The sequence below is a fragment of the Eleutherodactylus coqui genome, chromosome 1 (assembly GCF_035609145.1).
Source record: "Eleutherodactylus coqui strain aEleCoq1 chromosome 1, aEleCoq1.hap1, whole genome shotgun sequence".
Classification (NCBI taxonomy): Eukaryota; Metazoa; Chordata; class Amphibia; order Anura; family Eleutherodactylidae; genus Eleutherodactylus; species Eleutherodactylus coqui.
The window spans coordinates 499,961,700-499,976,572 of NC_089837.1; the positions used below are offsets into that span (position 1 = coordinate 499,961,700).

At 43.8% G+C, this 14,873-nt stretch overlaps 1 protein-coding gene across 1 annotated transcript in view; it reads right to left on the reverse strand.

Moving 5' to 3' along the window:
* Positions 1–679: 679 nt before the first annotated feature.
* TYR (tyrosinase) overlaps positions 680–14,873 on the reverse strand; it is a 31,037-nt gene continuing 16,843 nt past the window's right edge. Inside the window, exons 4-5 of the mRNA XM_066587099.1 lie at positions 11,096–11,277; positions 680–1,585 (exon numbers count right to left, since the gene is read on the reverse strand). Of these exons, the coding sequence (XP_066443196.1) occupies positions 1,368–1,585; positions 11,096–11,277 (400 nt within the window). The 3' untranslated portion in view covers positions 680–1,367. The remainder of the gene's footprint in view (positions 1,586–11,095; positions 11,278–14,873) is intronic.

Genomic DNA, 14,873 nt, shown 5'->3' on the forward strand with positions numbered 1-14,873 from the left:
TATAAAAGTGAGTAATTGGGAGCAGGAAGGTGGTAGTCCATGTCTTCAGGAGTGTGGCTGTTCAGGAGGTCCAGGCACATGGGGGCACCTTCAGTCCTCATGTACTGAAGACATGGAAGAGGGGGAAAGATTTTGCATGCTGCAAGTGACTGGATGCTAATGGAGTGAGCCCCAGAAAGAAAGAGAGAGAGATTAAGTCTAACTTGTTTTTAGAAGGCCCAGTGAGGAGGTTTTATTTGGTCTATTATTTTCCTACGTGGCCATCTGAAGTCTGGATCACCGCGTAGAGGTACACCCGTGCGAGTCCAAAGCAGGGTGGAGGTACTACGAGCCATTAATCTCTGTTCATACACGTGTGTTTCTAAGTCTAGAAGAGCCGTGTGGAGGTACTAAGTTCTAAAGTCTCATTTGCCTGCACTGTGAAGTCCACAATTTAACTGCCTTGTATTATCTGTTTCAAGTTAAGTTTATACCGGGCTCTAACCATTCCTAGAGATTCCTGGTACTAAGAACTGTCTGTGGCTGAATTTCTTATCTGCAGAGATTCATACCGGTGTGTGTAGGAACGGTGGCATCACGCGTGACAACTTATCCCCTGTTATCCAGTTTATTGGGCATTCCCTATCATAGGAATGTCCTGCATTGTTACTCTAGCCTTGGCTGTGTCCCCCCCCCCCCCCGGAAAGAGCATGCTAAGTGCTCTTGTGACAAGCCAGCACCCTACCCTCCCAGCTCCCCATGTGTGTAAGGTGTCCGGGTCTCCTTATGGGATGCTGCACTGGAAGCCATGAAAAGGCCCTTTATAACACAGAGAGTGCTAACATTACACTGTAAGTGTGATATACTCGGCTTTTCTGGCTCTCAGACAGGGTTATGCACCAGTGTGCAGGACTAGTGTTGAGTGAACCAAACTAGTAGAACCCGGTTTCATGTAGAACTTTGTTAAAAACTTGGTTTGAGTTCATGGCGAACTGAAATTTTAGCAAAGTTCTACCTATAACATGATTCTACTGGTTCATGTCGCTCAACTCTAGTCCTGTTATGAGACTCTTAAAGGGGTTTTGTCATTAGGAAAAAAAAACAATACTTACCTAGTCCTCCCCCATCTGTCTTCTTACCACATCCTCTCCCCGCCAATCTTCTCCTGGCTCCTGCAGTCACGTCACCACAAGCCGGCTGGATCCTCTTCCTCCTGTTTTGGAGTGTCCATTCTCCGTCTTGCGGTGAGGTGATCTAGGTGGCTGAAGGAGCCAGTAGAAGATGGGTGGAGAGAAGATGTGGTAAGAAGACTGACAGGGAAGAAATAGGTAAGTATTGATTTCTTTTTAATGACAGAACCCCTTTAAGGATTAGCTGCTGTTCCTGGATCATAGGTTGGATTGATAAGTGCTCTGATAATCTTCTGCCTCCATAAGGAGAGGTTGAGTCTCCTCCGACATCGCTTTCTTCTTCCGTCGACATGCCAAGCTCACAATCGTTGCAACCACAGCCGTAATAAGACCTCCGAAGACGGCCGCTCCGACAAGCCACTGCCAGATTTGTTTGGCTTCTTCCAGGTAACGCGACAAAACATCCGCAACCGATTCTGAGGGAGTAAAGGAAAGGCTGTTATGTTATCAGTAACAGTTACATAAAGAGGTTGTTCCATGGAAATGTTCTTCCCAGCCTGATTGGTGGGGGTCCGGATTGCTGGGGCCTCCACTGATCATGGGAATGTGGTGTTGAAGGTGGTCACAACCGCACCATTTATTTCAATGGGACTGATGAGAACAGGCAACCTTAACCATCTAGATGAGATTAAAAGGCCGGGCGCACACGGGAATATGTGCAAAAAAGCATGCGATAGCACAACGAATATGTGCTGTGATTGAGATTTTTTTTGCACACGCTTTTGCACATATTACCATAATTTTTGTATTGGTGGGGCACAGCCGCACCCCAATTTAAGGAGCTATTTAGCCTAATTAGTTCCTTCCCAAATACCTCTGTGGGGCCTTTGGTGCGCAAATGCGGACTAAGGCTTTATTCCCACAAGCGTATATCTGCCAGCATTTTCATGGCCAGCCGATATATACGCTATCATCTGGGGTGTAGAAGCTCATTAATGCTCGTTCACATGGCATGGGCCCTGGCGCATATGCGCCAAGGTCACCATGATGTCGGCCCTTTCCCCTCCCTCCCCCTGTGCAGGCTCACCTCTGCTTTCCTCCCCGTTTGTTCTTTGCAATGCGAGGGGACGGGGGCAGAGCTAAGCACCAGCACGTCCCACCTCCTCCCATTCATGGCTATGGACAAGAGTCTATTCGCAACCTGATTGGTTGTTTGGGTTGGCTGATTCACAGTGATTGGTTGTTTGGGTTGGCTGATTCCCCAAACAACCAATCAGGTTGATGGAATTGCTGAATAGAGCAGAAGTCTTATGGAAAAAGTTAATATGTGTCGGGGGAAAGGGCGGGAGCTTAGCCCCTTGTCCGCAGCCAACAATGGCTGACAAATTCTGGCCCAAAAGATAGTTCCAGGACTATCTTTTGGGCCCGACGTAAAAAACGCCCCACGCTATATTGGCTGGCTGGGCGCTTTTACGTTACGGGAATACGGCCATGTGATCTGATGGTTGGGAATCCAATACATCACACCGCAGCGTATATCAGCCGGCTATGAAAACACCAGGTCGATATATGTTTGTGGGAAAGAGACCTAAAATAGAGCATGCTGTGTTTTTCTTGCACGCACGAAAGGCGCACGCAGAAAGGGAAAATGAGAGTGGACCTATTGAAATCAATGAGTTCTATTCTCTGTGTATTGTGTGCACAAATACGCGCACAAATACATCTGTCTGGGGCCGCCTTTAGGGATGCGGGCTTTTTTTTTTTTTTTTAATTTCCGTTTTTTCCTTCCCACTTTGAAAAAATTCTAACTCTTTTATTCTACTATCGCCGTCGCTGTCTGAGGGCTGTTATTTGCGAGACGAGTTGTATTTTTCAATGGCAGTATATAATGTTCCTACACACTGCAGCACGCATCATAACTTTCTTCTTGATAAACACGATGACTTTATTCTACGGGTCGGTGCGATCGCTACAACACCAAATTCATACACATTTCTGCTGTTCTAAAAATACAATTATGTTCTGCCGCCATCTTCTGACCGCCATCACTTTTTTATTGCCCCCCCCCCCCACTGTAGTTGTGTTGGGGCTTGTTTTTTGAGGGACGTTCTGTAATTTCAATTGGTACTACTTTGGAGTAAACATAGCTTTTTCATTGCTTTTTATTACATTTTTTCTTGGAGACAGGGTGACCCATAAAGTGTTATTCCGTCGTTGTTTTTTTTCCTGTCCTGACGATTTACCGTGCGGGACAAATAATGTCTTACCTGGATAAATTAGACGTTTATGAACACGGTGATGTTTTGGGGGTTTTTGATTTAGAGTATAAATTTGGCAAAAGTTTTTTTATCTACTTTTATTACCTTTTATTTATTTTAATAATTAAAAAAACTTTTTTAAAAACTAGTTTCAACATTTTATTGTTCCCACAGGCATGGCTTGACAGGAAATCTGGAGTCACAACCCAGGGGAAGGGGGGTGCAGAAGACTCCTGGCTGCCATGTGGGCCGCCTGAACTCTAATCAGGGGGCTCAAAGGGTTAACAGCTGCAATCAGTAGGAGTGCTGATCGGAGCGGTTGTGGGCAGATGGCAGCTGTAGGATTTACCCCCGATCCCCCTGCATACAAACCCCAATCGTCTGTGAGGTAACTGTACATCATGGAGTATTAAGGGGTTAAATGGGTCAGAAACACTATCTTTTCTCCTTAGGGAGAGCAGTGAGTAAGGAGAATTAAAAGGCCATTCATGTTCCTCTGGGTAATATGCAAATAAAGGAGATGGAACAATACCTCTGCAGCGCCACCTAGGGGAAGGCAGCATTCCTTCAAATCAATGTTAGACTCTTTATACAAGCCTCGTAACAATGACTGGGAATTGAAAGGCAAGCCAGATTCCATGCACAGACAGCTGTTTTGGGGTGTTTGCCGCTCCTCAGTGTGCAGCAGGTTTCTGGCGTTGCTAGTGAGAGGCCTGTGACGGGGGTCAGAAAGGCTATCCTCTACCGAGAGGAGCATAAATGGCCTTTTAAGTCCCCATCAAGCCATGCCTGTGGGGACTAAAAAAATGTAGAAACTAGTTTTAGAAAAGTTTTATTAATTATCAAAATAAATAAAAGGTAATAAAAGTAGATTAAAAACTTTTTCCAAATTTATAATCTAAATCAAAAAACCCCAAAACATATTTGGTATGACCGTGTTCATAAATGTCATCCACATGGCTTGTACTGTACATGCTGTAGACTTTCCATGTAGAGCTCTACAGCATTTCTGACCCGGGTGAACATACCCTCATGGGTTAGTGTGAGCTCTGTTGGGTACAGGGACAACATATGGATGTTAATTACTCCCCGTGTGAGTAAGGGCACCTGAACACATGACGTCTGAGCTGCGGGAAACCCGTTGCGTCTTTGCAGATGGCCGGAGTTAACGAGCGGTGCCAAATTTTTGGCGCCTTTTGTTTACAGTATTTGTAAATGTAGTTCTGTTTTTATATGCAGATTTTCAGCCGTGGAACGTATTGCGTTCTGGAGTTGCGGTCGTGGAAGTTCCACAAACTTTTTTAACAAACAAACGGATTTTCAAGCAAATTTAGTGTTTTTTTCATAGCAGAAAAGCTGCAAAAACCCCAACAATACTCTTTTTTTGCAGATTATGGCGCGGTTACCCATCAATCTCAATGGTGAAAATCCGCTGCCGATACACGCAGTTTCCACACCCTTCATAGACATGCTGCGGATTCGTAAAATGCAGCGTTTTTCCGAAAAAAAAATCCACAATGGGTGAAGATTTATAAAATCTCCTTCCCTGCCTTGTACTGTAAACGCTGCGGAACCGCAGCAATTCCGCTAGTGGAGATTCTACAGCGTTTACTTCCTTCAGGCCGGCTTCACACGGGCGAGAAAATCGCATGAGACTTGTGCATTGCGAGACGCACGAATCTCGCACTCTTTTCAACACATGTGTGCGACATTTTCAGATAGCAGAGTGTCCGATCTTTCTGCGTGCTCGCGCATCGCATTATTTCCAATGGGGCCAGCTGCTTTTTTTACTGACTATGGGCACCTTCACACTGGCGAGCAAATCGCGAAATTTTCGTGCCATGAGAGAGTGAGTTGAAACGCAGAATTATGAATCCAATGGTTCTCAATGGTTTCCTTCACATTAGCGATGTTTTCACTGATGCGATGTTGCGAGAAAAAAAATTGCGGCATTCTTTATCATTTTACGTTTTTTCTATCTCCCATATTACCCTATGGAGCTTTTTTAGGGCTCAGTCACACGAGGAATTTATTTCTCATGGTAATATCGCGATCACCAGCGTGAAGGAGCCCTAGCGCGTCAGGCCAAAAATTGCGCCATTTTCTCGTAAGTGTGAAACCACCCTTTGGGTTTCCATTCATTTCCGAAGAAAGAATGAAGAACACAACTGTATCGCCAGTGCAATGTTCTATTACTTCTACTCGCTACCACTGGACCGCCGTCTTTACGGTTACCTGCTGCGATCAATTTCAGGTCGTGGATAAAAGATATGACTGGAAGGAATTCCAGAGTGAATTATCAGGACGCGTTTAATGAACAGTATTGATCCTCGTTGGAGTTTTCATATTTTTTCTCTCTTAATTGGTGGAACCAACTTTCATCTATCAGCAGAGTCCAATAATGCAAACACCTCCTTATCGACCCTCCTGTTTACAGGAGATCTGTGACCCCCAGACAGTTATTATAGGGTTCCCCGGGGTATTTTACCATTCTGTTTTATACAGGTCTCATTTATCTTCCACCACCGGCGTATGATCTGTCGGGGGAGGTTTGTATCAGCACAAGCGCTATTGATCCCCATCTAATACATAAAGAAGATGTAATGGGACTGAGAAATTCACATGGTGAAGATGAAGGAGCCAATTAAGAGATTAGGCTTTAGTGTACTTGATTGTCGTGGGATTCAAACGAGGAGGAGTACAATTTAATAGGTTTTTAAGTAAGTGACACATTTTCAAAAAAATTTCAAAAACTTCGATATGGTTGAAAATCAGTATTGGATGTTAAGACACAGAGACGTTCGGACATTGGCTTATGACCCTAAATACCCCAAATCAATTGCTTAGGACTGCACAGAGGCTTAATGTAGTTGCTCTCTAGCTTTGGGCATAGTCTATGAGGTTTACCTTCTGCTTCTAATTAAATAATCAAGATTGTTGTATTCGATGTTGACTCTACCAAGAACCATCATAGATATTGATTAGACTGGTGGCCTCCAATCTACGGCTCTTGAGCACTTGGGAAAACTACAACTGCCAACATGTCCCAACAGCCTAAAAAAGCGTGAGCATCCCGGGAGTTGTAGGTTTGCAACCACTCTGTCATGACGCCTATTGCCACTCCTCATATGTCCCGGGAGCCATGGTTTGGCACTGCCATTCCTCCTGTCCTGCTTGCTGGGCTCTGTTCAAACAACACTCTGCATCATCTGCTCGCTCCCTCTCTGTTGCTCATAAAGCTCATGCACGCTACTACCCCCTTCCTTAAAAAGAGGCATGAGCAAACACATCCTACTCAGGTCCTCGACCAATTCCAGTTCACCTCTGGCTGTATAAGGCATCCTCATTTGTGAAGAATGCCTAAGCAATTGGTAAACTGTCACCCTGTTGTTCTGACCCGTGTTGGATGTCATCCCTTATTTATCTGAGGTTTGTATGGAGTGGGATTGGGAGCTGACCCCACTCCATACATGGCTTATGTAAGCTGCCTTTGACAGCTGACATCTGGTCACAGCAGCCATGACCAGCATTCACACCAATCATGGCAGTTAACCTTTTTAATGCTGCAATGGGGTCCAACTCCCCTCCACTGCAATGAAATTGCAAGGAACCATTGTCATGGCAGCCCAGTGCCTTCTAAAGGCCTCCACGGCTGCCATGTATGTCTGTCTATTAAGACATGCCTGTGACCTGTCTTAAAAAAATGCCAGCAGAAATACCATATACTGCAATACTGAAGTATTGCAGTATATGGTATTAGAGATCACTAATAAGTTGAAGTCATCTAGGAGGCCTAAAATATATATATATATATATATATACATGAAACAAAGTTTTTTATTATTATTGTAAGAAACAAGGGCTATTTTATAATAATATGCCGCATCCGTAAAAGTACAGTCTATTAAAGAAATGCATCATTTATCCCTCTCAGTTAAAATTGTCAGAAAAAAAAAACACAATGCCAAAATTGCACTGTTTTGGTCACCCTGTCTCCAAAAAGAAAAATGGATAAAAAGTCATCAAATAGTTGCATGCACTCCCTGTTTCCCTGAAAATAAGACATACCCTGAAAATAAGACATAGCATGATTTTCCAGAATTTTTGAGGATGCAAAATGATTTTTCAGGCTTTTTGAGGATGCTTGAAATATAAGCCCTACTCCAAAATTAGGCCCTGCTAACAGTTAATTTAAAAAGTCAATTTAATTTCGTGTCCAGGCAGCTATACATGTAAAAAAGTTAAACCTTTTTGAACAAAAATTAATATAAGACACTGTCTTATTTTCGGGGAAACATTGTATGTTGACAGTTAAATAGAAGATGGCGGCCGAAAATATTTTTTTTCCAAGATATTTTATTAAAACTGTCCAAAAACTATATAAATTTGGTATCGTCAATAATCCTGTAACTGACTCACTGAATGACGTTATGTCGTTTTTGCTCAGAAGTTTTTCTGTACATTATATGGTTCCTTAAATAGTATCAGTGAAAAATACAATATTCTTGCGCAAAAAACAAGCCCTCCGACATCTACTCCGACGGGAAAATATGAGTTATGATATTTGGAAAGTGGAAAAAAAAAAAGCAAAAATGAAAAAAAAGGCCCCATTATTAAAGGGTTAAGGCATCGTCAGACAAGCATCTGCCCAGCAGGGAGCGAGAAGCTTCTCCTGCGGTGTTAATAGTAGAGCGCAAGTGTAAATGATACAGCATGGCGACGGCTAATATAAATTTCTCGTCACGCGTAAGAAAAAGGCTAAACTTGATAATTTAGTACGGAAAAGCGAAAACCGTAGGACCTAGAAGATGTTTTGGTCAAATCTCCAACGCTGAGGCTCAGCGGTCATCTTATATAACAAGTCACCCGGCTTTCAGAAGCCTTCGGAGCAGCATTTCTGTTTTTCAGATGAGGATTTCAAGTCTCCTTGTAGCAATGTCCGTGCAAGATAAGACTTGTCTCTTCCCTTCAATCGCATACAAAATGAACCTCCGCAATGATGTTCAGCAGAAAGTGCCTCATTGAGATGAAGAACACGTAAAACCCAGAATCTGCTATGAAGCCTAAAACATTGTAGAATTAATGGTCCTCATAAAACTAGCCATGAAGAAGATGTAATTATCATTGTCCTGGGTATATAAGGTTGGCATCCCCCCCCCCCCCCTCTCTTCACTCAAGCTTGGCATGTTAAAAATATGCAAAATGTCTAATAAAAAGGGAGAGAAGCTTTCCGAGAAGTATCCCCAGCCCCTATCGGCACCAAGTAATTCTTCCCCATCAACTTAAGAGCTTCGAACCCAGAGGAAAATCTACTGGAGTGCTTTCATCAACAGAGGCTTCATTAAAATGTTGCAAGGGCCTTTTAATGATACACAAGACTAAATGCTTTAATTAAATGTAGGCAGTTTTCCAAGGCGAGCTACCTGCGAACTGCTACCCAAACTATTGCTGCTAAAGACGGTTCAACTTGAATTCCTAAGGAAAAAAATAAATCTGGATGAGGAGGAGCTGAATGCATCACCTCCAAAAGGTTAGAAACCCCATTTGCAAATGGCATAATAGAGAATTCTGGGTAAATATTCAGAATTCTCTAGTAAACAGAGCAAAAAAACAGCTACAGAGAGCATCTCCATTTGGAAGTCTTGTCCTGTATTTACCCGAACATTCAATTGATATGAATGAGCACTGCGTAATACTTAATTACTCCTGTGGGGGAGCTGCAGGAAAACTGAAGACTTACTGCCAGGTTTCCATATAGAATACAGCTGAGTGTTTTGGGCAAGCCTTTATGCTGCCTGTGGTGAAGGGTGAAATGCCCCCCTGGCCCCCTCAAGCAGAAAAGAGCCCACTCATTTTACATGTATTGAAAGTGCCTCCAGTAGTGACTCCAATAGCTCCTTAATTAGCTCCGGTACTAATAGTGCCCCCCACAGAGGTCCCAGTAGTAATAGTGACCCCCATAGTAGCTCCAGTAATAATAGCAGCCCCCAAAGTAGCCTCAGTAGTTATAGTGCCCCCCATAGTGACTCCAATATTTTTAGTGACCCCCATAATAGCCTCAGTAGTAATGGTGACCCCCAGAGTAGACTTCCAGCTTGTCAGAAACCCAACAAGAATTTTGCTTTCTTGATCTGTAGCTCTGGTCGGGAAAACGCCGCTGCTATACCCAGTCTGTGATCACTGACCTCTTTCCCTGGGATCTGCGTTGTGTACAGCCCAGCACCCAAAAACAGGAACACAGACGATAGTGGACTAGGTCAGGGGTCATAGACTGAGAACAGTGGTGATGGCCACCAGACCGTCTGAGTTAAATGCTTGTCGGGTTTCTGCCCGGCCAGCTTGCAGATGGCAACTTTTTTTTTTACCAGCCATTGATATGGCCGGTAAAGAATAAAAATTGCCCGGGTGGCAACCCTAGTGCCACCGCTCTGAGGTCCTGCAGACTGTCACCTGAGGAAAGAGGCCCAGGTCACCTCATTGTAAGGTCACACCAGGTTGCAAGTTGTAATGTAAGGAGGTATAAGAGCTCCTAAGAAGAAAAGTAGTAATGCTGTCCTCTGAGTGATGCCCTTGAAGCTCCTCCATGTTTTCACAACGCAGCTGCATGTCGCCTGCTAAGCACCACCCCCTTGATGACACATCTAGTATTACTTGTAAAGTTCTGCCCCCTTGATGATGCAATGAAGTTCTGTATTCCTGACAATATAGCCATGCAATACGTATGACATCAGAAGGTGGGGCCAATAGTACAAAGTCAGAAGGGCTCTTAGCATTAATTTCCCTATATATGTGAATAGTAAGCTTGGCCAAACATTTGTGTGCTTAGAGAGTTAAGCCACAGCCATAAAACTATGGCGCTGACTAATGTCCTGCGGTGCCAAAGGATCGGGCATTGAAATTCAACATCCCTAATTCTTCTTTCCCCGACATCTGTTGTGGGAAAGTTGAGATGCTCCCATTAACATTAGAGAGTCGTCCAGCTCTACTATTATTGGCAGCTCCAAGCTCCTATGCGTATGGAAGCCTGAAAGGGGTATTTCCATCTCAGGGGTTCTTGGCTGACATGGGAAACCCACGACTATTTCCCAATGTCCCTGCCAGGTGTTACGGAAACAGTTAAGGCGGTACAGGCTGCATAACACGGACGTTATGGAAACAGTGTAGCATGTTGTATTATGCTGTTTTCTTATCTCCCATTCACTTCAATGCGAATTACTGAAAAAGTTTATGGTTGCTGCCTTGACTGTCCGTAACATCTAGTGAGATGGTTGGGGAACAGTGGCGGGTTTCCATCTTAGCCATGAAACGCCGAGATGGGCCTTTAAGTACAAGCATAATATGACCTTCGATACAAAAGATTTAAGTAAAGTGCATTGGGGTAGGGAAAGAAAAAATGTTTCAGGGTTCAAGGGTTGGGAGGGGTACAGTTTATTTTTGTGGAGAGCACCTAATTGATGTAAGGATACTTATAAGGCCATGCAATGCCCCTCTGGGAAATTAAATATACAAACTGGAGATGGTGCAATGCCTCTAAGGTGCCACCTATTGGAAGGTAGCATTCCATAAAGTCAATGTCTGATTTTTTAATATGCCTTGTAACATGACTGGGAATGGCAGGGATAATGGAGACTGTTAAATCTGCAGCAAGTGTCTACAAGAAGAAGGAAATCAGACATGGAAACATCACACATTTTGCATACACTTAAGCCAAGACATAAATCTCAGTACCTGCTTCTGCTAGATAGTCGTAATCGTATCCAAAATCTCTGGACGGTGCAAAGAACTCTCCGTTGGTATAGAGCGGGATGAACGGAACCATGTAATACCCACGGTTATGACCAATCGGTGCATTGGCTTCCGGATAAGCATCTAGTGACGGCTGATGTCTTCTAAGCCATTGCTCAAATATGCTGAGAAAGAGATACAATCTATAACAGACAGTATTACAGGAAAGGCAATATTATAACTAGTGGCTGGTTTTGTATTTTAAAGGGGTTGTCCACCTTGGACAATGGGGAAAATGTATTAAAGGGATTGTACCACAATTACAAGTTATCACCTATGCACAGGATGGGGGATAACGTCTTGATCAGTGGGGGTCTCATAGCTGAGACCCCGACGATTCTTAAGAATAGGACTGCTGTGTCCCGCTTAGCCTGTTACTACGGTTGTCACTTCTCCCTCCGCAGTAACAACAGCATGAAGGGAGTGCTGGCCGAGCATGCATGGTCAACGCTCCATTCATGTCGGAAATACCCGAGCGGGTGACACTTGAGTATCTCCACAGTCCCATTGAAAGTGAATGGAGTGCTAGTCTGCTCCATTAAAGGGGTTTTGTCATTAAAAAAAATATATCTAAACTTACCTATTCCTTCCCTGTCTGTCTCCTTATCACATCTTCTCCTGGTTGAGCTTCTCCAGTGCCCCAGATCAGCTCACTGCAGGCTGGGACCAGCTTGTTATGAAGGCTGCTTTATCACAAACTCCTTCCTGCTGGGTCAGTGAAGGTCACATCCCTGTGCTGTAGCTTCACTGCCTAGGAAGGAATTGTAATCTATTTCAGAGACAGCTCGCATGAGCAATCTCTGAAGAAGATAGGCAGTCCTCCTGCTGACCTGTGAGCTGTGACGTAATGTACATTGGCAGACTGCCAACCTAATGTAAGTAACCTCACAGGAAGAAGAAGAATCAGGCAACTGGAGCTGAAGTGAGCCCCCAGACTGCAGGAGACAGGAGAAGATAAGGGAGATGAAGATCTGGTAAGTAGACTGATGGGGGAGGAATAGATAAGTAGAGCATTTTTCTTTTTTAGTGACAGAACCCCTTTAAGTCTCCTTCTTACTGTGGGAGGGGCAATAATCCCACAGTGGAGAGGATAGAGACCACGGGACCCCCATTTTCAGGATCTTCAAGGGTTTCAGTAGTGAGACCCCCACCGATCAGCACATTATCTCCTCTCCTGTGGAAAGGGAACAATTTATAATTGTGCTACAACCTCTTTAAGATTGACATTTGAAAATCCGAGTCTTAATAATTCCGCTGACACAAGATGCATGTTGTACATAAGCAGGCACAAGGCTCTTCTTGTATTAGGCACATCTCGGATCCTCTGTGCGCCTGTAAAGAGATATACACCAGATCCGATATGGAGTTCATTTTTGGTATAACTTACACAGGTTTCTGGTATGTGACGGGGCGGCCACTCCTCCAAAAAAAAAAACATGTCCCCCATTTTAAAAAAGTGGTGGATGGCGATGCAGGTAGCAAAAAGTCACATTTTTTCTTAAATTCCCATTTATACAAAAGACTGCAATTTCTTTTGTGCCTGAAACGGCCATGTTAGGTTTTCTGAATGTCCCTCAATGTCTTAAGTAGAAGGATCCCCTGACAATGAGCTGGTCACTGGGAACCACAGCAAACAGCTGTAACCTGTGGGATCATCTGCAAGCAATTGATTTCCCTGCAGCGCCTCCACAGAAAAAATGAAGCATTACAGCACTGAAACCAATGGACTATGAAATGTGCAAATGCACCAAGTCCTACATAACTTTATGAATTTAGCAGTTACACGCAGGGCCTGGTGTCACATAAGAAGACACTAGTATTATACTGTATGTGTTCAGATGCCAAGCCTGCAATGGCATACGCAGGGCAGGTGATAAATGGGTCCTCCCATGAATTACAGGAACTGGGTCCTAAGCCCCTGTTTGAATGGAGCCATAGTCATGCATGCGCAGTACATCGCCAGTCACCATTGTTGGGGCTGATGGATGTAGCCATAACTTTATTTTTGCATTCACAGAGTTGTGTGAGGGGTTTCATTGGTTCCATGTTGTGATACTGATGTTTTTGATCATTTTTCCTACCATTTTTGGGAGGTTGGATGAACAAAAAGCAGATTTTCTGGCATTTTACAGAGCCTTGTGTGGCGCAGAGTGCTAATGCAGCAATATGCAGTCCTAAGTTCTTACTCGCAACCTGAAAATTGCAAGGTCAACTCAGACTTCTATCCTTCTGAGGTCAGTAAAATGAGTACCCAGCTTGGTGGGGGGTAAATAATAAATTACATGAAAGCGCTGCGGATAACGAGTTGGCTCTATACAAATAACAAGATTGATTTGTTTTAATTTAAATGTCGCTATAGGACTTGACCATCTGATCGCTTGATCAGCGATATAATAAATTGCAACACTTCGGTATTGCAATGTACATGGTGATTCAAATGTCAGGGCCACCGGGAATATCTTCTGAATGAAAAGAGATACAAGTAGGAAACTTTCTAGAACACTTAGATGCGTAGGGGGAAACTTTTATACACTATGGTGATGCCCTTCAGACATCTTGGTGGCAGCCATCTGGATTTACTCCAGGGGTCATGGGATACATGATTTAAGGGTAGACTTTCATCTGAAATTGATAGATGTAGTCATTTTTTCAATATATCCAACAATTTTCCAGTTGTGTATGGTGTCATGCTGAGTATTAATAAAGCTGTTATGTTGAATTATGTGGTATCTAAAACAATAATCACATGACTTTTCAGGTACCAGAAGATGCCTTTAATAATCCAGGATAGAACTGAAATCATCTTGATGGTCAATAACAGAAGTCCGCGTGAGGTGAAAGAGGCTTTCAGTCAAGAACATCCAGGAAGACAGCCAGCAAGGACACTCATTCAGAAATTAAGTGAAACTGATAGTGTCCAGGACAAACTAAGAACTGGGGAACTTTAACTCCCGCAATGCTCCATTGTCAGTCTCCTGGTGAAAACAACTAGCATGGCGGTTGACACATAGGGGTCGGAAACATTGCTCGGATGACCACTTCTTGGTTTGTCCTGGAAACTACCAGTTTCCCTGAAGTTTTGAATGAGTTTTGCACTTAGTTCCTGTCTTCCTGGGTGTTCTTGATTGAAAGTCTTGCCCACCACATATGAACTTCCCTGCCTTCTGTGGGGTTCACATGCATGGCTGACCTCTGCTGCTTGCGCACCCAGCTTTTCTATCCTTGGACAATCCAGGCATGCCTCTACTCAGACACCTTGAACTTAAAATAGGATGCCTTAAATAGCCAATTAATTCTGTCTGGTATGCAAAGGTGCTTTCTTACTCCTGGTTTGACCCATGCCTCTTTCATTCAGCTTTCCCATCTTCTCCATTCCTGACCTCAGCATGTATGTGGACTACACTACTATATCTGCTGCCTATCCTGATTCAAGAATGGTCTTACCATTATGCAAGAATTTGTCTTGTCCTGACCTCAGCTGTGTACCCCGACCACATCCCTGCCTGCTCCTTTGGTACCACGCTGCGCCACAACACACAGACTACTAACGGCTTGGGGGTCTCTGCAGTGAAGACCAGATCTCGATTGGTAGAGTTAAGGCATGAAAACCAGTGGACCCCAAGTGTTGCCCTCGGAAATAGCCCCAAGCTAAATCGGTTTGTGACACGATGAGCCTGCTGTTCTGCCAATTTTGGAAATTCAGTACCTTCCCTGCAATCTG